Source organism: Staurois parvus, unplaced genomic scaffold, assembly GCF_062004578.1.
Source record: "Staurois parvus isolate SC_StPar_1 unplaced genomic scaffold, SC_StPar_1.0 ptg000286l, whole genome shotgun sequence".
NCBI classification, from domain to species: domain Eukaryota; kingdom Metazoa; phylum Chordata; class Amphibia; order Anura; family Ranidae; genus Staurois; species Staurois parvus.
The window spans coordinates 1,612,232-1,634,885 of record NW_028318082.1 but is presented as its reverse complement, the minus strand read 5'-3'; the positions used below and the strand labels follow the sequence as shown (position 1 = coordinate 1,634,885).

At 41.4% G+C, this 22,654-nt stretch overlaps 1 protein-coding gene and 1 long non-coding RNA gene across 7 annotated transcripts in view; one reads left to right on the top strand and one right to left on the bottom strand.

Annotated features, from left to right (window-relative positions):
* The window catches only part of CAMK2A (calcium/calmodulin dependent protein kinase II alpha), a 346,233-nt gene that overhangs the window by 254,061 nt on the left and 69,518 nt on the right, over positions 1-22,654 (top strand). For all 5 annotated transcript variants that reach the window (XM_089682134.1, XM_089682135.1, XM_089682136.1 and 2 more), the window contains exon 7: positions 14,946-15,048. In XM_089682134.1, the coding sequence (XP_089538260.1) occupies positions 14,946-15,048 (103 nt within the window). The remainder of the gene's footprint in view (positions 1-14,945; positions 15,049-22,654) is intronic.
* The window catches only part of LOC149458503 (uncharacterized), a 47,569-nt gene that overhangs the window by 1,764 nt on the left and 23,151 nt on the right, over positions 1-22,654 (bottom strand). For both annotated transcript variants that reach the window (XR_016313419.1, XR_016313418.1), the window contains exon 2: positions 22,256-22,345. This is a non-coding gene — a long non-coding RNA (uncharacterized LOC149458503). The remainder of the gene's footprint in view (positions 1-22,255; positions 22,346-22,654) is intronic.

Genomic DNA, 22,654 nt, shown 5'->3' with positions numbered 1-22,654 from the left:
CAGTTTACTCCACTGAGAGCCATTTGATTCAGATGTTTTGAAAGAAGTCCCTACTCTTAACCATTAATGACGAGTGACTTTAGTAGCAAATTGGACTACTAGACATTACCATGTATGTAGCTCTAGCCTTAAAGTGCTACTAAACCCAGGACCCTGCATTCACTATATCTGGTCTCCCACAGTACACAGAACATTATTTTATAAAAATATAAACATCTAAATACCTTTTCTCATAAGCAATTAGAGCAGTCTTGTGACTTCTATCAGTGTACAACAGAGCACATGATAAAGCTTTCAGGAGGAGTTTGCTTTCTGCTCTAGGAGGATGCAAAACCCCTGACCTCTGTCTGCACAGTACTGATTGGCCCTGTGCTGGTCACATGCACTCTCCAAAGAAAAAATAAAACCTTCTCTAGCAATATACACTAAGCTGAGCATGTGCAGAGTGTCTCAACAATATGTCTTATCAGGAGATAAGAGGGGGACACTGGAAGAAAGGGAGGATCATAGAAGTTAGGATCAAACAGCATTTTTACACAATGCAGAGGATTAACCCCTTAGGTTCCACAGTGAGAATAACAAGCATGCTTTACTGCATATACAGACTGATTTTATTGTGGGTTTAGTAACACTTTAAAGCAAACTTTTATTTTGGCGAGCTATAGCTTTTTAACAGGTTGATATGCTGTGGAGCTGCTAAGTGTTGATCATGGACTTTTGAAAGCACCTTGTCAAGTGGGGTATTTAATGGAAAACCCTATGCTGCCAACTAACTAGGGTAGCAAATTAGAAACTTTCCTGCCAGACCAACGTTCAACCAGCTCAGGGGTTGTGGGTAGTGGGCATTACTATTAAGGACATTTCTAAATATCTTCTGTTGTTTGTTTGTTGAATTCAAGACCAAATTATTGCCACTTGCATTTTTTTTTCATTGGAGAAGCTTTGTGAGTTCTGGTTTCAAAGAACTACAGTTATTGCCAGCTAAGGTAAATTGTATGAATGTTCTAACTTGAAGAGGATCTTCACCCTAGAAAGAAAGTAAATTAAAAGTCAGCAGCTACAATTACTGTAGCTGATAAGATTTAATATAAGGACACTTGTCTGGGGATCAAGCACTGTCCTCACCTAGGTCAATTCTTCACTGGTCTTTGGTTCCCGGGCTCTGGCATGTTTACTACGGGAAGCTGGCTGTGACTCCTTGTGGCTTCACAGCTGGCTTCCCATTGCACACGAGCGAACTGGAATGGTCAAAGAGGAGCAGCCAAACTGGGAGAGGGTGCCAAAGTGGGAGCAGGTACCTATTAAAACTAGGTACCTGCTCCCACAAAACAATTTATAATGTGGCAGAGGAGGGAGAAGGGGGATATAAAGCGCAACTTCCTTTTAGGGTGAAGTTACGCTTTAAAGAATAACTAAATCCAACTTTTTTCTTGTTGTTTTGGATAGAGTAGGGTATGGTTGAAACTTTTTTTGTAATTTATTTCGTTTTCACTTTCTGTGTCTCCTTGTGAGATTTCCCTTTACTTCCTGTTTCAGAGACTAACAGGAAGTGAGAGAGGAAATCTCTCCAAAGTGAGGGGAAATCCCATCTAAAAGAGCTGTAACTGGAGCAGGTGTGTCCATTGGATTCAGAGCTTCAAGTGCTGAAAAGCATTATCTAATCACTGTTCTCACTGGTTTCATTTGTTGCCTTGATTCTCCTAAGTGGTAAATGAGAGGTTTAGTTTAAAGTGGTTGTAAACCTCAGACATGAAATATTAACAAATCATATCCCTCTATAGTGTGTACTTCTCTCAATTAAGTGCACTAAGTGTCATTTCTGTCTGCTGCCTTGTTCCTCTGCTACAAGCATGAGTCACTTCTGACAAGTTTTCCTGACACCAGGAGAAAAATCATAACAGGGGAGTGTGCTGTCTGTGATTGTCAGCCTCAGTTCTGTTTCTGTGTGCGGTGTGAGGAGGGGGGGGGGTCCCTGTGAGGAGGGGTCCCTCCCATCCAATCAGCTCTCAGAGCTCTCCTCACTGAGTGTAATTGTAGCTCTCTGTCCCCTGCTTTTCAGAACTGAGAGATCCTGCAAATTCTGCACTTTGAATGGATGTAGGGCAGTGGTCTCCAAACTGCGGCCTGAGGGCTGGATGTGGCCCTTGCTTGTTCAGCCCTTGGGGCACTATTTCATCCACTGATATCAACAATGAGGCGTAATTCTCCCCTGTAACATCCACTAAGGGGTACATTTCCTTCCAATGACACCAATGATGGGGCACAATTCCTCCCAATTACACCAATGATGGGGCACAATATTTCCCATTGACACCAACTATGGGGCACAATTCTTCTCACTAGCACCAACAACAGGGCACAGTTCCTCCCACTGGTGCAAACAATGGGTCGCAATTCTTCCCACTGACTCCAAAAATGGGGTCCCCTATCCCTCTCACTGGCACCAAAGATAGGGCATTGTCTATTCTCACTGGCCACATTTTGTTCACCTAAAGTCTGAAAGACAGTAAACTGGCCCTTTGTTTAGAAAGTTTGTAGACCCCTGATGTAGGGGATAGACGGCTGTAGGTAAACAGGACAACTTATGTAGGATGATTTATTTCATCTCTGTGTATCACCTGAGGCCAGTCACTTCACTGGCTATAAATGAGGGTTTACAACCACTAAGTGATGGGGGCTAAATATACATACAAATGTATTTGCTTAAAAACCTACTGATGTAGTTTAGAATGTTTTTGTTACAAAGTTATAGTGACATTGTATGAACAGTATAGCCCTGACATTTTGATTCTGGTTTTAGATTGGGGAAGAATAGGAACCCATGTAACGTTTTGCTGTCTGAGTCCCCATAGGGGATTTTCACTTTCTCATTTGTAATGTGAGCATTGTCACCGGAAGGGAAAATGTTGAGAAATTCCAAAGAGGCGAGAGGATTTTTTCCAATGGGGACCTTTGTGCCAGTGACAACTGGATTTCTGCTCACCCCTTTGTGGGAATTTCCCCGCGCATCCTGTTGCATCTCCAGGACAGAGAATTAGAGTAAATCCTCTTAGCAGGATACAGACAGCAAAAATTAACTGACATGGTGAAACCATTCTCTTCTCTAAAGTTTATAGAAAAGTTTTGCTATACGCACACTTTGGCATCTTCACCTTGTGTGCTACAGGACCCTGTCCCGGCACTGGATTCTAGCAATTGTGTGTTGGTTTACTTTTAAAAATCAAGTGATGTATTTAGGAATTGATCAGGATCAGCTGCCTATACTGAGCGCAACTCTGTTATGTTAAATTACGGGGTAGTGTACCTAGTCACAAAGGGCCATTTTTCAGTTCAATTTTTCCTGCAAATGAAACACAAAAGGCACTGGAGATACAAAGTGAGAATAATTAACGCGCAGGAGCACTATGTTCTAGCAGAACAATAAAGTAACACATTTTCTTCAATCAAAAAGATTATATCCAGTTACACAAGAAACTGCTTTCACACTCCTCCATTGTAAAGGAAGTGAAAGAACTCTGTATTAATAGCTTGTCTCCTGCCAAGCTTTTCAGTGTATTGTTGTATGACGCTGGCATTAGCGGCACAAGCCGTACCAATGACACAGCGGCCTGACATGCAAAAAAAAAAGGTTTCTAAATGGCAGTTTTAAACATATGTGCTGACAGCTAGCTGGTTTTTGGCATGCTTCACTAAATGAAATACATTCTATTGTGGTCATCTACCAGAGTGAAGCAGTGGGGGGTTGTATTGAGCCAAAAAGAATTAGGACCTTTGTGTGACCACTCTTCCCAGGTCATGGGCATTCAGACTTTGGCTGGACAGTTCCCAGGTCATGGGCATTCAGACTTTGGACTGACAGTTCCCAGGTCATGGGCGTTCAGACTTAGGACTGCCAGTTCCCAGCTCATGGGCAATTCAGACTTTGGACTGCCAGTTCCCAGGTCATGGGCATTCAGACTTCGGACTGCCAGTTCCCAGGTCATGGGCATTCAGACTTCGGACTGCCAGTTCCCAGGTCATGGGGATTTAGACTTTGAACTGCCAGTTCCCAGGTCATGGGGATTCAGACTTAGGACTGCCAGTTCCCAGGTCATGGGGATTCAGACTTAGGACTGCCAGTTCCCAGGTCATGGGCATTCAGACTTCAGACTGCCAGTTCCCAGGTCATGGGCATTCATACTTTGGATTGACAGTTCCCAGGTCATGGGCATTCAGACTTTGGATTGACAGTTCCCAGGTCATGGGCATTCAGACTTTGGATTGACAGTTCCCAGGTCATGGGCATTCAGACTTTGGATTGACAGTTCTCAGGTCATGGGCATTCAGACTTAGGACTGACAGTTCCCAGGTCATGGGCATTCAGACTTTGGACTGCCAGTTCCCAGGTCATGGGCATTCAGACTTTGGACTGACAGTTCCCAGGTTATGGGCATTTAGACTTTGGACTGAGGACCAAGGACATAAAGAATTGGAAGTCTAGGCAGACGCAGACTGGAAATGGGCTTGGGGCTTATATCATTATCAAAGTTCTAATAATGTAAATTATGTGGTGAGGAAAGGCATAAATCACTCTCCGAGCTCCATTGTCAAATATAAGGCTACATTAACATTGGTGATTTAGGCAGGTGCGAATTGCGCAGTAGGAATCTTCTGATTCCTGCTGTCGCTGAGAGCAGCTAGGTGCAGATGCTGGCCCCGTTCACTATAATGACAGGTCGCCTGTAGTCATAGCTATTTGCGGTCCCCCACACAGCCGGCGATTATATGCAGTGATCGCTGCTGGATGCATTTTGCAAATAGCTGAGGCTGCCAGCGATCTGTCATAATGAATGGGACCAGCAGCTGCACTTAGCCGCTCACAGCAGCAGCAGGAATCAGAAGATTCCTGCTGCTACAAATCGCAGCAACATAATTCGCTGGTGTGAAAGTAGCCTTTTGATGATAGATATAGTAGCTGGGATAGGTAAAACACAGGATTATTCTTCGAGTATTTTAGTTTCCTCTGATGCATACACTGGTGCAGGAAATAAAAGGAAATTGTAAGACTTCACAACTATCACTTTAGAAGTGGTTACTGCTACAGTGATTTACAGCTTATACAGGGACCAGTCAAGTATGAGATGTGCATATTTACATTGGTCCAAGCTGGACCAATGAAACTTTGCAAAAAAAATAAAAAATCCTACCTAAATTTTAATTTGAAGTGCATTAACATACGATGTACCACTCAGGCCTTAATATCTTTAACCACTTCAATACCAAGCAATTTCAACCCCTTTCCTGCCCAGGCCAAAATTCAGCTTTTAGCGCTGTTACATTTTGAATGCCAACTGCGCGGTCATGCAACACTACTCATATGACATTTTTATCATTTTTTTTCACACAAATAGAGCTTAGGAGTGATTGGGGTAAACTAAAGGTTAATAAGGGATTCAATAGGAGCAGATTTTTATTTAAAAAAAAAAAAACTTGACAGGTTGCTCTCTAGTCAGCGGGAGCCAGTTGTTAGACTGGCTTCTGTCAAACAGACCTGCTAGAAAAAACAGCATTTGGTCAGTGAGTGCAGCCCCTCGCTCTCAGAATACAACAGCGCAGTGGGGGAGATCCATGCATCCACAATGCTCAGCGTGTATACCGGGGGGAGATCCCTGCATCCACATTGCTCAGTGTGTATACCGGGGGGAGATCCCTGCATCGACATTGCTCAGCGTGTATACCGGGGGGAGATCCCTGCATCCACATTGCTCAGCGTGTATAGTGGGGGAGATCCCTGCATCCACATTGCTCAGCGTGTATACCTAGGGAGATCCCTGCATCCACATTGCTCAGCATGTATACTGGGGGGAGATCCCTGCATCCACATTGCTCAGCGTGTATACCGGGGGAGATCCCTCCATCCACATTGCTCAGCGTGTATACCGAGGGAGATCCCTGCATCCACATTGCTCAGCGTGTATACCGGGGGAGATCCCTCCATCCACATTGCTCAGCGTGTATACCGAGGGAGATTCCTGCATCCACATTGCTCAGCGTGTATACCGAGGGAGATCCCTGCATCCACATTGCTCAGCATGTATACCGGGGGAGATCCCTCCATCCACATTGCTCAGCGTGTATACCGAGGGGAGATCCCTGCATCCACATTGCTCAGCGTGTATACCCAGCTTAACACTCCTAACATTCTTACAGGACAGCAGACCACACGGATGGCCTCATCAGACTGCTGCTGCTCCTTCTTTGTCCTATCACAGGCTAGAGCGAATCTATAACAAAGCTGTATTGTTAAATCTGCAGTGCTGTCCAACAAAATGTCCCACACCTGGCAGTGCCGACCAGCAGGAATGAGCGGATTATGAAAATTAAAATGAAAAATTCTTTTGATGGGGTTGTTTTCCTCGAGTTTATTTTTTAAAGTTTCTTCTAGTTCATACAATGCTAAAAGTCAGCCACTTTTGTAGAATACAGGAACTGTTTTGTTGCTGTTTTTAGATGACATTTTATGTTGCCTCACAAGCTCTCATTGATATTCATAAAAGCAAGTATGCAAAAATATATGGACTCGGCACAGAATAATTTATCACCATATGCTTTATTGAACATTTATAGAGCAATAAACATTGACTATAGATAGAGCACTATTTCCTTATCAACTCATAAAAATATCTGGTAATATATTCCTGCTATTTAAAGGTAGCCAAATCTTGTTTTTTTTACTGCATGTGGGATGTTCCACAGTGTGTAACAAATTAGCAGAACCAGACTGGTATTGTATTTACAAGTTTACTCTTTGGGACCTTTTAGCACCAGTTTTCCTGGGTTTCTTCCAGCATCTCTGTATGAATGGAGTATTTATGCTGCCCCATGTTTGTGCATGTTTCCTCTAATAACTCTGCTATTTATTATATCGCATTTGTGGCTAATTTCCTTCTGCACAAATTCACCATAATGTTTGCAAGGCTTAGATTAAACCTCCTTCAGGAATAGAGGTGCAAGGGGGCATCTCCTGGGATTCTGTGGTGTCAGCATAATCTGTCAGAAGTGACTCATGTAAGAGAGAGCAGAAACAAGCACGATAGTTGCTTTGGATTGAGGCAAGTATACATTATAGATGGATATGCTCTGTTCATTTTTCATTTCAAAGGTTTACAACCACTTAAACACAGTGAACAGGTCAGTCCATCCAAATGTATTCATTTAAAAGTGTGGTCTACTGTGTTAATTCAACCACTGTAGTGCTGTCATGACTAGCTCTCTATCAGTACCCATTAAAGGTTTTTCTAATTTTTCTCACCACAAAGCTCTCTATATTATAAAACCAAAGTACCAGTGAAATTGTCCAAAAGGGAAATAAAAGCTATTGGTGGACTGACCTTTAACTTTGAATACAGTAGGGATGTGTTACAGCCTCTATCCAGTTTGTGTTGCTATCTTTGTCCCCACTGGGCAGATTCAACCTTCCTTATTTGTCCTGGTGACCATTGTCCCTGAGACAGAGAGTAATTGGAAATCCAAGATTTTACAGTTCACCAGAGCAGGTGGTGAGTAGCAATGAGGTTTAGGTTCACCGATAGTGGTTTGAATGCACAATTTGCAAATTAGACCAAATACTTTGTAACCATAATGCATGATGATCTTTGCATCTGGCCTTTGAACTTAGATCAGCTGGCTTACATCTCATACATGGAATAACATGGGCAGAAAAAATATATCAAACACCTGTAAAACAGGCATTTGAGAGTTATAGTGTACATTAGGCCTTAAACAGCTAGTAAGGGGCTTTTGGATAAGCCAGCCCACTTATTATAGGTCACATATGGAGAGACTAGTGAAGGGCACCTGCAGGTTTATTAGAGCAGTTAACACTTGCTGAATTCCATGTAGGTAACAAATTGCTGTGTATCTTAGGCTGGCCATACACAAGTCATTTTTCTTTTGCTCAACTTTCTGGATAGATTAAGTCAATAGATTGACTTGTGCATAACCAGCCTGACCAAACATGGATCAAAATTCAGCTGATTCAGTCATGTATGGGCAGCATTAGAGAATTGGGAGTTGTGGAGTTGACTTTATTACCGTTTATTACACCTTAGTGCTGCTAATGTCCTGCAGACTCTTTACAATCTGTCCCTGTTCACACGCACTACAATTATATCACTTCCTACATGTTTCAATTGTAAAGGCATTCTTTCTCAAGGACGAACATAGGAGCTTAGAGCCTTCCTTTGAAAACAAATATCTACTGTTCCCACAAAGTTTAACTGCTTAATTTCTTCATAAATATTCCCAGATATGAAATGACTGCAATAATACAATTAAAACGGGTAAGAGAAAAAGGAGGAATAAAAAAATAAGAAAAAATCTATTTATTGAAAATTAAAGTTAAAAACAAAAAAATAAATAAAGTACATATATATATATATATATATATATATATATATATATATATATACAGTATATATATATATACACTATATTGCCAAAAGTATTGGGACAACCCTCTAAAATCATTGGATTCAGGTGTTCCAATCACCTCCATGGCCACAGGTGTTAAAAAATCAAGCACCTAGGCATGTAGACTGCTTCTACAAACATTTTTGAAAGAAAAGGTCACTCTTAGGAGCTCGGTGAATTCAAGCGTGGTTCCGTGATAGGTTGCCACCTGTGCAATAAGTCCATCCATGAAATTTTCTTGCTAATAAATATTCCACAGTCAACTGTTAGTGGTATTATAACAAAGTGGAAGCAACTGGGAACAACAGCAACTCAGCAATGTAAAATGACAGAGTGCACAGTGCGTAGAAGTTGCCAACTGTCTGCAAAGTCAATAGCTAAAGACCTCCAAACTTTGTGTGGCCTTCAGACTAGCATAACAGCAGTGCATAGAGAGCTTTATGGTATGGGTTTCCATGGCTACATCCAGTCATTACATCACCAAGTGCAATGCAAAGGGTCAGATACAGTGGTGTAAAAGCACGCCGCTACTGGACCCTAGAGCAGTGGAGACGTGTTCTCTGGAGTGATGAATCACGCTGCTCTGTCTGGCAATCCCATTGACGTGTCTGGGTTTGGCGGGTTGCCAGGAGAACGGTACTTGCCTGACTGTGTTGTGCCAAGTGTAAAGTTTGGTGGAGGGGGGGATTATGGTGTGGGGTTGCTTTTCAGAGGTTGCGCTTGGCCCCTTAGTTCGAGTGAAGGAAACTCTAAAGGCATCAGCATACCAAGACATTTTGGACAATTCCAGTGCACCAAGCAAGGTCCATAAAGACATTGATGAGTGAATTTGGGGTGGAGGAACTTGACTGGCCTGCATAGAAAAAAAAAATAAAACAGCCCCAAAGCATTATGCTCCCACCACCATGCTTCGCTGTGGATATGGTGTTCTTTTGGTGATGTGCAGTGTTGTTTTTGTGCCAAACATATCTTTTAGAATTATGGCCCAAAATTTCAACCTTGGTATTGTCAGACCATAACACATTTCCCCACATGCTTTTAGGAGACTTCAGATGTGTTTTTGCAAAATTTAACCGTGCTTGGATGTTTTTCTTCATAAAAAAAGGCTTCCGTCTTGCCACTCTACCCCATAACCCAGATATATGAAGAATACGGGAGATTGTTGTCACATGTACCACACAGCCAGTACTTGCCAGATATTCCTGCAGCTCCTTTAATGTTGCTGTGGGCCTCTTGGCAGCCTCCCAGACCAGTTTTCTTCTCATCTTTTCATCAATTTTGGAGGGATGTCCAGTTCTTGATAATGTCACTGTTGCACCATATTTTCTCCACTTGATGATGACTACTTCACTGTGTTCCATGGTATGTCTAATACCTTGGAAATTCTTTTGTATCCTTTTCCTGACTGATACCTTTTAACAATGAGATACCTCTGATGCTTTGGAAGCTCTCTGCCGGACACGACTTTTGCTGTAGGATGCGACTAAGAAAATGTCAGGAAAGACCTACTACAGTTGTGTCCAAAATTATTCAACCCCCAATGCTGTAAAGGGGTTTAGGGACTATAGTGTACATTTGGAATTGTATTCAGAATCAAATCCTACAAGGACGTTGTAACTACCCAAATGCAACTAAAATGACATCAATTGTTTATGTAATACAGTAGTAAATGGTTCTTATGTGGTTTCTTCATTGCCACAATTATTCAACCCCTTAAAGACTACCACTCTGAAGAACAGAGGTTCATACAGGTGCTTTCCATCAGGTATTGAAAACACCTGTGGATGTCACCGAGCAGCAATCAAGCATAATAAGCACCAATTAGGCAGCTTTAAAATGACTGTGATACTCAGCTCCTTCTAGACATTTACTGGTGTGGTTACAAACATGGTGAAGGCAAGAGAATGGTCCAGGAAGACAAGAGAAGAGGTGATTTCTCTTCACAGGAAGGGCAATGGCTATAAGAAGATTGCAAAGATGTTAAACATACCAAGAGACACCTTAGGAAGCATCATTCGCAAATTCAAGGCAAAGGGCACTGTTGAAACGCTACCTGGTCGTGGCAGAAAGAAGATGCTGACTTCGACTGCTGTGCGCTACCTGAAGCGTAGAGTGGAGAGAAGTCCCCGTGTGACTGCTGAGGAACTGAGAAAAGATTTGTCAGATGTGGGTACAGAAGTTTCAGCCCAGACAATAAGACGCACACTGCGTAATGAAGGCCTCCGTGCCAGAACTCCCAGGCGTACCCCCTTGCTGTCTCCAAAGAATAAGAAGAGTCGACTGCAGTATGCCAAAAGCCATGTGGACAAACCACAAAAGTTGTGGGATAGTGTTCTGTGGACTGATGAAACAAAATTAGAACTGTTTGGGCCCATGGATCAACGCTATGTTTGGAGGAGGAAGAACAAGGCCTATGATGAAAAGAACACCTTGCCTACTGTGAAGCATGGTGGAGGGTCAATCATGCTTTGGGGCTGTTTTGCTTCTGCAGGTACAGGGAAGCTTCAGCGTGTGCAAGGTACCATGAATTCTCTTCAGTACCAGGAGATATTGGATGGAAACGTGATGCAGTCCGTCACACACCTGAGGCTTGGGAGACGTTGGACCTTTCAACAGGACAATGATCCCAAGCATACCTCCAAGTCCACTAGAGCATGGTTGCAGAGGAAAGGCTGGAACATTTTGGAGTGGCCATCGCAGTCACCAGACTTAAATCCGATTGAGAACCTCTGGTGGGACTTAAAGAAAGCAGTTGCAGTGCGCAAGCCTAAGAATGTGACTGAACTGGAGGCCTTTGCCCATGAAGAATGGGCGAAGATACCCGTAGATCGCTGCAAGACACTTGTGTCAAGCTATGCTTCACGTTTAAAAGCTGTTATAACTGTAAAAGGATGCTGTACTAAGTACTAAGATTGAATGTCACTTGGGGGTTGAATAAAACTGATAATGCTGTGAGCACAGAAAAGACATTTGTGGTTATTTCATTATAACTGTTATGTTATATTTGTCTGACCTACAAGTGCCTCTTTAATGTAAATGTAAGCAAGATGACTGAATGATCAAAAGCAATGTCAAACTGGCCAAAACACTCAATTTCAGTGGGGGTTGAATAATTTTGGACACAACTGTAGAATAGCTGAACTTTATTTGGGGTTAATCAGAGGCACTTTAAATGATGGCAGGTGTGTACTGACTCCCATTTAACATGATTTTGAATGTCATTGCTTAATTCTGAACACAGCTACATCCACAGATCCCACACTTATGCAACCACATTATTTTAGTTTTTTAAGTTTACTTCCCCCCCTAAAAGATTTCCGTTTATTTTTCAATCAAGTTGTACAGTTTTTAGGTCACATTAAAGGTGGAAAAAGATCTGAAATGATTTATCTTTGTCTAATTTTTTTACATAACAGAAACCTGACATTTTAACAGGGGTGTGTAGACTTTTTATATCCACAGTAAATATCTGCAGCAAACTTTTATAGTGTCTCAGAAAATGTAAAAAATTTTAATTGATTAATTAAAAGCAAACAGCTCAATGTCATCACTGAGGCCTGCAGGTACCAACGTATCTAATTCAAAAATCCACTTGTCGCCTCTCCAGTCTCTCTTAATACTTTCAATTTCCCAGAAGGATGTTCCTTTCAGACTCTGACTGTGATGCTGTTTAAAGTGTTTCAAAAGGGGGTGCTTATCACTGCCTTTTAACATATTGCAGAAGTGCTCTTTTATATGAATTCTCAATTCTTGTTTTGTTATTACAATATATAGTTTATTGCAAAGTGACACCTTTAGTATTGCAAGTTAAGAATGTGTTGACCTTATTATTCTTTTGTGCTTGAGGGGATTCAAACTCCTTCAGTTTTCTCACTTTCATGTTTTTATATGCCATACAGGCGTGGCATCTTACCAATCCTTTTTAGATTTTCTGGATGTTTTTATGTCATCAGGCTCTTTGGGGGTTTATTTACTAAAGCTGGAGAGTGCAAAATCAGGCTCACTTCTGCAAGGAAACCAATCAGCTTCTAACCTTTGGCAATAAAACCCGTAAGCTGACTGGTTTCTATGCTGAAGTGAGCTTGATTTTGCACTCTCCAACTTTAGTAAATAAAGCCCTTTGCATTCTGAGCTGTAGACCATGGTTTTTGGATTTTTAAACATAAATTGAGGCTTAGTTGGTAATAAGGACACAAGTATTTTTCCCTTCCTTAGTATGTCCCACTGTCTGGAAATGATTCTCCTCACAAGTGGTAATTGTGTGTGGTATATCAACAGGATAGTAAAATCCATCTCATTTCCTTCATCGCCTTTAACCCTCTCCTATAGTGTTGCTTCTCTAGACATTTCCTCTGTCTTTTGGGTCTCAAGTTCTAACTCTGCCATCTCATAATCCTTTCCTTCAAAATGTGCCATTGGTAACACTGCCTCTTCTTTGTAGACCTCAATTTGACTATAGTTCCATTGAAGACACATACACTGTCTCTTAGGACCATTTAATAGCCATTTAGTTAAATGACAACTAGATAGCTATTACAATCCACCTTCTTTCCATAAGTTTTAATCAGAATGGACTCTCCCTTGACAAAGATGTCCAGATCAAGGAAATTGACTCTTGTGTCACTAATCGTCAGAGTGAACTGCAGATTGTAATTGTAATCATTATCCTTCCACTTATAAAGGGATCAAGCTCATAACTTGATCTCTTCCAAATAAAGATTGTCATCAATAAATCTTTTCCATAGAATGAAGCCTGCGTCCAGCATATTTTTAAAATGGTGTTAACAGTGGAATATGCCTGAGCAATGTGCATCACCATAGAAGCTTATAGTTTCCTTTGGGGGTGCATGTGACAGGGAGATTTACTGGATAGTGTGGGAAACAAGGGAAGTACACTGTCAGTGTCAACCCGTAACACAAAGTACCCATAAAAGAACCTTTACATCAGTATCACCAGCTGTTAACTTAGGTTAGTGGTTAAAATAAAAATAGACTGTCCAATTGATATTAGCAGTCGTTACTTACAATCTGTTCAAGAGCTACCGTTTTTCACAGTAGCTCTGTATCCTTTAAAAAAAATGTAAAAACACGTGTTGGATAGGTGCAGTGTGGCAGTAAACACACAGAAGCCCAGAGTGCAGTAAGTAACCAATGTACTGAAGACAATCAGTACAACACCCAGCGGGTAAGGTCATCATTAGCAAGAACTTAGAGTCAATGCAGCGGAGAGTCATCATTAGCAGACCCAAACCGCAGACAGTGCATGCCAAGGTAGGTGGAATGCGGCCTGGCCGATCCAACCCAAAAGGGAGCTTGCTGAAGAGTAGACATTGGCCCTGAGCTGTCCCTATTCCTCTGGAACCTGTCTCTACCACTAGTGCTGTCCCTGACCCTGTCCCTGGTATGCTTCCTTACACTAGCCACTTCACAAAATGCACGCCAAAACCTGGGGGCAGAGACTTAAAAAGACTCTGCATGACACAAGATGTGTCACCTGATGCAGCAGAACACTGCTCCAGGCAACCAAGGGAATCATAGAGAACCCAAGTTTCTCTTAGCTTCTCCCTTCAGCTGCACTGCTGCTCCAGAGTCTGTGCGACTGTGGAGCCACAATCTGTAACATGTCTTTCTGCTCTGTGGCAATATGGGCCTGCTGGTAAAGAACATTGACTCAGGGGGATCCCACTGCTTTAGGACTGCTCTGGGGGTGTAGGAAAGTCTCTGCCATTCCTGTGAAGATGGTTTGCGTAGATGGGCTAAGAAGCATTGCACCTGCATGAGGTCAGGGTCCTCTTGCTGGATTTGGGCCCACTCCTCCAGAGTGTGTTTCTCAGCAGACCCCACTGGGGGCTTTGCTGGACAGCCCTTGAGAGTGCAGGTGGAGGCGACTATAGGGAGAACAAGGACCACCTCCTTATCTTTCCTATTCAGGTCAACGTCCTTGCCTGGGCGCTCCACCAGGAGAGGGCAGCAGGCTTGCGATTGAACCTGCACAAGTGCTCCCATAACAGGTTGCTTTCTGTGGGGGCCCTCAGAAAGGGAGAGGAGCTAGGAATGCAGGCGGGGGACCCCAGAAGAGGAGGACCGGGGGCTGCTCTGTGCAAAACCATTGCACAGAGCAGGCAAGTATAACATGTTTATTGTGCTGCCTGATCTCCTGCAGTAAACTGATTTTGAGTCTAGCTGCTATTTACTGTATGTCTCAGAGTAGGGTCCTGGGGGGGTGGCAGCTAGGGGGTCCCTAAAAAAATGTTTGCCCAGGGTCCAATCAATATTAAAGACAGCCCTGACAAAGAGTACATACTAACAAAAGCAAAAGTAGTAACAACATAGTACGTAAACCAAGGAACTAAAGCGCCTTGCACACAATGGAAGTCTTCTGGTTCAAATGGATGTCATATTACCAGCTGATGTGTTTCTGGGGACGTGCCCCCTTCTTCAATAATGTTGACGTTGTATGTTAATTCTGATGAAGCCTCTCTTCTTATCTGCAGCCAGAAAACCTGTTGTTGGCCTCGAAGCTAAAAGGCGCAGCTGTGAAATTGGCAGATTTTGGTTTGGCTATCGAAGTGGAAGGCGAGCAACAGGCATGGTTTGGTAAGTCTTTTGAATTAAAATATCTTCAAGTACCCAAGCTTGTCTATTTTTCAGACAAAGAGTATCTGTCACACTGTAAAAATTATATGATAAATTAAAAACAACAAAAAACAAAGTTCTGTAAAAAAGAATCTATTTCAGTACTTCATCAGCTATCAAAGGTTGACTCCATGTGTTTCAATTGCAGTATTCTCAGAAAGACACACAACATAAAATATTCACTAAATGCAAAAAGCAAAAATATGTTTCCTCCATTTCAGAGTTCAGAATTAGACAAACAGCCAAATTCACATTTGTGATATGTATGTGTAAACTGTCACCTTCCAAAAGATTAGGAATGCTTTTCCACCAGTCTTGGGATTCAGACTTGGCAATAAGCTCAGACCTCTGACCTCAGTTTTCTTCACAGCAAGTAAATAGTACAGCTTGGTCATACACCTTCCCCAGCAGGTGCTTGACCACCAGCATAACATTTTTAGTTCATCCCTGTGGTCTGTAAATAAGTTCCCTGTGTTATATTAACACCAGTGTGCAATACAGTAAACTGCAATTTGTCAATAAAACTTTGACCCCCTCTGTCAGACTTTCTATGAAAGGCACTGTGGCAGGGTAATATTAAATTGCATAAAAAACTGTGGCTTTGAACTCTGTATTCAGAAATACATTTTAAACCCACGTTGGCTGCAGAATAATAAACCACCTTCCCAAGATTAGCTATGAGTTTATTCCATCTTCTACAAACCCTTTCAGTCTAACCTATACTGAACTTTGAGAAGGTTTCTGATCAATGGTGCACAAAGGAAGACAACATGATGTTTACACACAGGTTTTATTTCAATTCTATAACATATTTCTATTTTATCACTATTATATGTTGCATTATTATACACACTTGCTATCCTCATTGTGTGTGTGTGTATATATTGCATACTGTATATATAACTTTTTTTTCTTTTTTTTTTTTAAGTTGATCCTAGTTTCCTATCACACCATATATCCTAAACAATTTACTTTTTTTTAAATAAAATATTTGTATTCCTCTTTTTTCATTCTTTATTGCATCTCAGTGCTATTGATCCCTTGCAGTCACTTTGCAGCCACTTCCTGTCTACATGCATGCATTATTCCAGTTCTGGCACTTCTCTGGGCAAGTTTCCTGATAGTGACAACAGTGGACCACGCCTGCTTAATGTGTGTTGAAATACCCACTTGTAGTCTATTGGAAACTTGTGTTCCAGGGTGACAACACAATTGTTAGATGAGAACAGTGCATTGACACCTTACAACAGGAAGTGTCTGAACAAGAACAGTCATGGCACCAGGCGTTATTTTAATGAAAGCTGCAAAATTTAATAATATTGAAGATTACTTTTGAAATTACATTACATGAACACCCTACAGCTAAAGTTTAGTGGTTTTTGTCAGGCTATAGCACATTAGTTATGTGTAATGGTATACAGTATATCCCATTACTGTAAACGTGCACAACAGAAAAATTTGTTTTGTTTCCTATTTGTTTGTTAAGTTAGTAATTTAGTTTTGTAATATTTGTTTCTTTTTAAATCAATTTGAACTTTGAATTTAAATATCAAAATTGAAATTTCAGAAGACGGCTATATTTGTTCTATTTTAATCTGTTCTGGGTTTTTTTCTATTTTATTCATTATTTATTTCAGGTACTTTTATAGCACTGTCAATTTATGCAGCGCTTTATATATATATTGTATATTCACATCAGTCCCTAACCCTCAAGGGGTGTACAATCTAAGGTTGCTAACTTCCATTCATACATACACATACTAGGGCCAATTTAGACAGGAGCCAATTAACCTACCAGCATGTCTTTGGAGGGTGGGAGGAAACCGGAATACCCGGAGGAAACCCACACAGGCACAGGGAGAACATGCAAACTCCAGGCAGGAGGTGCCCTGGCTGGGATTCGAACCAACGATTTTAGTACTGCCAGGCGGAAGTGCTAACCATTTAGCCACTGTGCTGCTTTTGTTCTATTCTATTATTTTATTTTCTAATTCATTCTATTTTGTTTTATTCTATTCCTTTCTATTCTTTTAAATTTTCTATTATTTTCTTTTAGATTCTGTTTTACTATTTTCTGTTCTATTCTTTAAAGCAGGCTAAATAGGAATCACCATCTTATTTCACTTTTATACCTTACTGTATTTATTGCAATAGCTTTCCCATTTTGAATTCAAAATCAGATCATTTGTTTTGTTATTATTTATTTTGGATTCATTGAAATTTCTTACTATTGTGATTCAGAAATTCCGATACATCTGAATCTCCGGATAAAAAAAATGTAATCCTAATTTCGATTCATAATGAAACAAACCTCAATGTCTACCCTTTACCCACATGTAGGAGGGTGACTCAATCACTCACATGTAGTCCACCAGGGTCCACCCATTATTGAATTTAGATAATTTGTTTTGTTATTATTTAATTTGGATTCAATGAAATTTGTTACTATTGTGATTCAGAAATTTGGATACATCTGAATCTCCAGTTAAAAAAATGTAATCTGAAGTTCGATTCATAACTAAACAAATCTCAATGTCTACCCATTACCCACATGTAGGCGAGTGACTCAATCACTTACATGTAGTCCACCAGGGTCTACCCATTATCGAATTTAGATAATTTGTTTTGTTAGAATTTATTTCAGATTCATTGAAATTCGTTACTATTGTGATTCAGAAATTTGAATACATTGAATCTTCGGATAACGAAAATTCCATCCATATTTCGATTCATTATAGAACAAATCTCAATGTCTACCTATTGTCCACATGTAGGCAGGTATACTCCACCAGGGTCCACCCATTATCGAATTTAGCTAATTTGTTTAGTTATAACTTATTTCGGATTCATTGAAATTCGTTACTATTGTGATTCAGAAATTTGGATACAAACGAATCTCCGGATAACGAAAATTTCATCCAAATTTCGATTCATGATGAAACAAATCACAATGTCTGCCCATTGCCCATTGCCCACATGTAAGCAGGTAACTCAATCACCCACATGTACTCCACCAGGGTCTGCCCATAGCAGGGCTAGTTCATGTATACCACCAGCCATTCTTACAGCCCACAGCCCTCTAAGTTCTCCACTTTACTCACATACCTGCACATACAGTGTGCTTAAAGCGGAGCTCCACCCAAAAGGGGAAGTTTCGCTTTAAGTACTGCTCCCCCACTCCCCATTAAGGATTGGCACCTTTGGGAGGCGGGGGGGAGCGGGTACCCGAATTTGACAGGTACCCACCCCCACTTCCGGTTCGATTGCCTAAGCGACCAGAAGCGGAAGGTGTCCTCCCTCCCTCTCTGTAGTCTTTTGGGACATGACAGGTCCCAGAAGACTACAGGACCAATCATGAAGTGCAGCGCTACTCGCACATGCGCAGTGGGAACCCAGCTGTGAAGCCGCAAGCTATCACAGCCGGGTGCCCACACTGAAGATGCCGGCCTCCTGGAATACAGGATGGCCGGTGAAACGAGCTGTGGGGGACACACCGCGAGACCGAGGGACAGGTAAGTGGCTGTTTTTTAAAGGTCAACAGCTACAGTTTATGTAGCTGCTGACTTTTATTTTTTGACAGCGTGAGTGGAACTCCGCTTTATGACATGGTGTGCCCTAAGCACACACTCACCGTACTCTTGTCCACTTCAGCATTGCACTGCTCCTCTGGATGGGGACACTCAATGATCAATTGCTCTGAGGAAGGGAGTTCAGCTCCCAAAATGCGTTAGCACTTTACCCAAGGACCTATGTTGCTCATGATTGGCATCTTTTGACTCCTTGTTCTGTTTTTATTACTTTTTTGGCTTGTGAGTATGCATTTGCACTCTGAAGGGACGGCATACTCCTGTGCACATGCATGGGAGTGGCGTAATCGCTGCTCAGCCATTCAAACGTCCAGAGCCCGAGAACACAGAAGGAAGACCAAGTGACAATGGAAGGCCTGGAGGGCTTTGTTTTAAGGAAAGTCTCTCATATTGTGCTAGTATACAATTCATACTAAATTACTGTTTTATGATATTACCTTGCAGGGGGAAAGTATTAATATTTTTTTTTTGGGGGGGTTACCATAACTTTAATCGCCTCGTGCCCGCCATATAAGGTAATGATGGGCGCAAGCCGGTTCTATTGTTCTGGGAGGACGTCATATGTCGTCCTCCCATTCTAACCGCGCATGCGCGGCTCCGGGGCACGTAGCGCAGCGATCGGTGGTGCGCTGTGTCCCTCAGACACAGCAGATCACCGATCAACGGAAAGAGCCGAAGATGTCGACTAGGTCATGTGATCTGCTGTGTCCAATCACAGCTGATTGCATGTAAATAGAGAAATGCCGGTTATCGGCATTTCTTTCCTTACGAACTGCCACGCTGACAGCTCGAGAGGAGAGCCAGTTATCAGCATTCGTCAGAGGGGACATGTGCACTGATCATCAGGGCACTGATGATCAGTGTGCCCTGATGATCAATGTAGCCCCAGCAGTGCCACCTGTCAGTGTCCATTAGTGCCAGCTGTCAGTGCCCATCAGTGCCTCATCAATGCCACAAATCAGTGCCTACCAGTGCACATCAATAACACATATCAGTGCCCATCTGAGCTGCCTTTCAGTGCCACCTATCAGTGCCAGTCAGTGCCACCTATCAATGCCAGTGCCACCTATCAGTGCTGCCAATCAGTGCCGCCTATCAGTGTCAGTCAGTGCCGTCTATCAGTGCCAGTCAGTGCCGCCTATCAGTGCCCGTCAGTGCTGCCTATCAGTGCCACCTATCAGTGCCAGTCAGTGCCACCTATCAGTGCCAGTCAGTGCCGCCTATCAGTGCCACCTATCAGTGTTGCCTATCAGTGCCATATGAGTTCCGCCTTTCAGTGCCCATCAGTGATGCCTGTCAATGCCCATCAGTACCACCTACCAGTGCCTCCTCATCAGTGCCCATCAGTGCCACCTATCAGTGTCCATTAGTGCAGCCTATCAGTGCCCATCACTGCAGCGTCATTAGCGCACATCAGTGAAAGAGACAAAATCACTTATTTACAAAATTGTATAACAAAAACTAAGAAAAAACTTTTTGTTTTCAACATTTTCAGTGGTTTTTGGTTTGTTTAGCAAAAAATAAAAAATCTACAGGTGATTAAATAACACCAAAAGAAAGCTATATCTGTCTCAAAATAATTATAAAAATTTCATATGGGTACAGTGTTGCATGACAGCACAATTGTCATTGTGAGAGCGCTGAAAGCTGAAAATTGGCCTGGGCAGGAAGGGGGTATAAGTCCCCTGTAGGCTAATGGTTAAGAGCAGCTGTTGCTACTGGGAAACAATGTGGTGCTTACCCACCCCTTCTATTACACATACCTAACGTATTTGGTTTTGTATCAAACCCTCCCCCCCCCCAAAAAAAATTATATATATATATATATATATATATATATATATATATATATATATATATATTACACATCAGCTTTAAACTTTACTGTGCCTTGAAAAAGTATTCTCACCCTTTGAAATGTTCCACATTTTGTCATGTTACAACCAACAACGTATTTTATTGAAATTTTATGTGATAGACCAACACAAAGTGGCACATAATTGTGAAGTGGAAGGAAAATAATAAATGGTTTTCAAAAATTTTTTACAAGTAAATATTTGAAAAGTGTGGCGTGCATTTGTATTCAGCCCCCCTGAGTCAATACTTTGTAGAACCACCTTTCGCTGAAATTAAAGCTGCAAGTCTTTTGGGGATGTCTCTACCAGCTTTGCACATCTAGACAGTGAACATTTTGCCCATTCTTCTTTGCAAAATAGCTCAAGCTCTGTCAGATTGGATGGAGAGTGTCTGAGAACAGCAATTTTCAAGTCTTGCCAAAGATTCTCAATTGGATTTAGGTCTGGACTTTGACTGGGCCATTCTAACACATGAATATGCTTTGATCCAAACCATTCCATTGTAGCTCTGGCTGTATGTTTAGGGTCGTTGTCCTGCTGGAAGGTGAACCTCAGCCCCAATCTCAAGTCTTTTGCAGACTCCAACAGATTTTCTTCTAAGATTGCCCTGTATTTGGTCCATCCATCTTCCCATCAACTCTGATCAGCTTCCCTGTCCCTGCTGAAGAAAAGCATCCCCACAACATGATGCTGCCACCACCATGTTTCACGGTGGGGATGGTGTGTTCAGGGTGATGTGCAGTGTTAGTTTTCTGCCACACATAGCATTTTGCTGATTAAATTACACAAAGGTGGACTATTTACTAATTAGGTGACTTCTGAAGGTAATTGGTTCTACTACATTTTCGTTAGGGGTATGGCACACTATTCAGATATTTATTTGTAAAAATTTTAGAAAACCAGTTATAATTTTCCTTCCACTTCACAATTATGTGCCACTTTGTGTTGGTCATTCACATAAAATCCCATAAGAATAAATTTACATTTTTGTTTGTAACATGACAAAATGTGCAATATTTCAAGAGGGTATGATTATTTTTTTAAGACACTGTATATGACATTGAGTCTTTGAGTGTGCATATGCTTTTTAGTAAGGTTTTTCTTTTGTTTAGTAAATATATAGCCCTTTATATCCGCCTACAGTTTTGCTTTAAATATAGGAGAAAATGCAAAAAAAGTAGTATAACAATGATAGAAGCTTTTGCAATAAAATATGTTATATTAATATGTACAACATTTTGAAAGAGCATGCAGGAGCTCTTGGCTGCCTCTTATCATACATGATTTATATAAAGTGGGCTCCTAGAGCATTGCATGGCAGAATATGTTATGCATATTGAAGTGACATTATAATAATACAGACATAAATCTCCAGATTGAATTATTACATAAAACATGTGGTGCTGGTATGGAGCGCAACAAGATACCTTTCAGCCTAAAAGAAAAGCATAAATATACTGTACAGCAGAATGGAAAATGTTATCGGATCAGATTAATTTGTCCAGGGGCAAAATTGAAGTGAGGCAGGTAAATTGTACTGTGTAAGATATTTTTGTACTTGATTCCATCTCCTATTTATTTAAATTCCATCAATTATTGTAGAGAGCAAATTTAGTTATTATGCATGATTGCAACTTTAGTATCAACCTGGTAATCCTTTGCTGGAAGCAGTACCTGAAAGGATAACTAAACCCAAGAACAAAAATGCAAAATTCTGTAGCTTACCAGTCTTTAGATGTGATGGCTGCATCAGTTTTCTCTTTAGAAGCATTTTCAGCAAGTACCTTCTGATCTTGTCACCTCCTGTGAGCTGAACTAAAAGCAATGATAATGTTATCTTTCTAAGTAAACTTCTAATTGCCCACTGCCATGTAAAGCAAATGAACAAAGACAGACATTTTTATAGTCCAGCCTGGGTGACAACAATGGTTCCCTCCATAGATACAGTGGAGGAGTGAGCATTATGATTATTATTATACAGGATTTATATAGCGCCAACAGTTTGCTCAGTGCTTTACAATATAACGGGAGACAATACAGCAACAATACAGTTCAATACAAGAGGGATAGGAGGGCCCTGCTCCTTGGAGATTACAATCTAGGAGATTGTGAGCAAAGCCACTA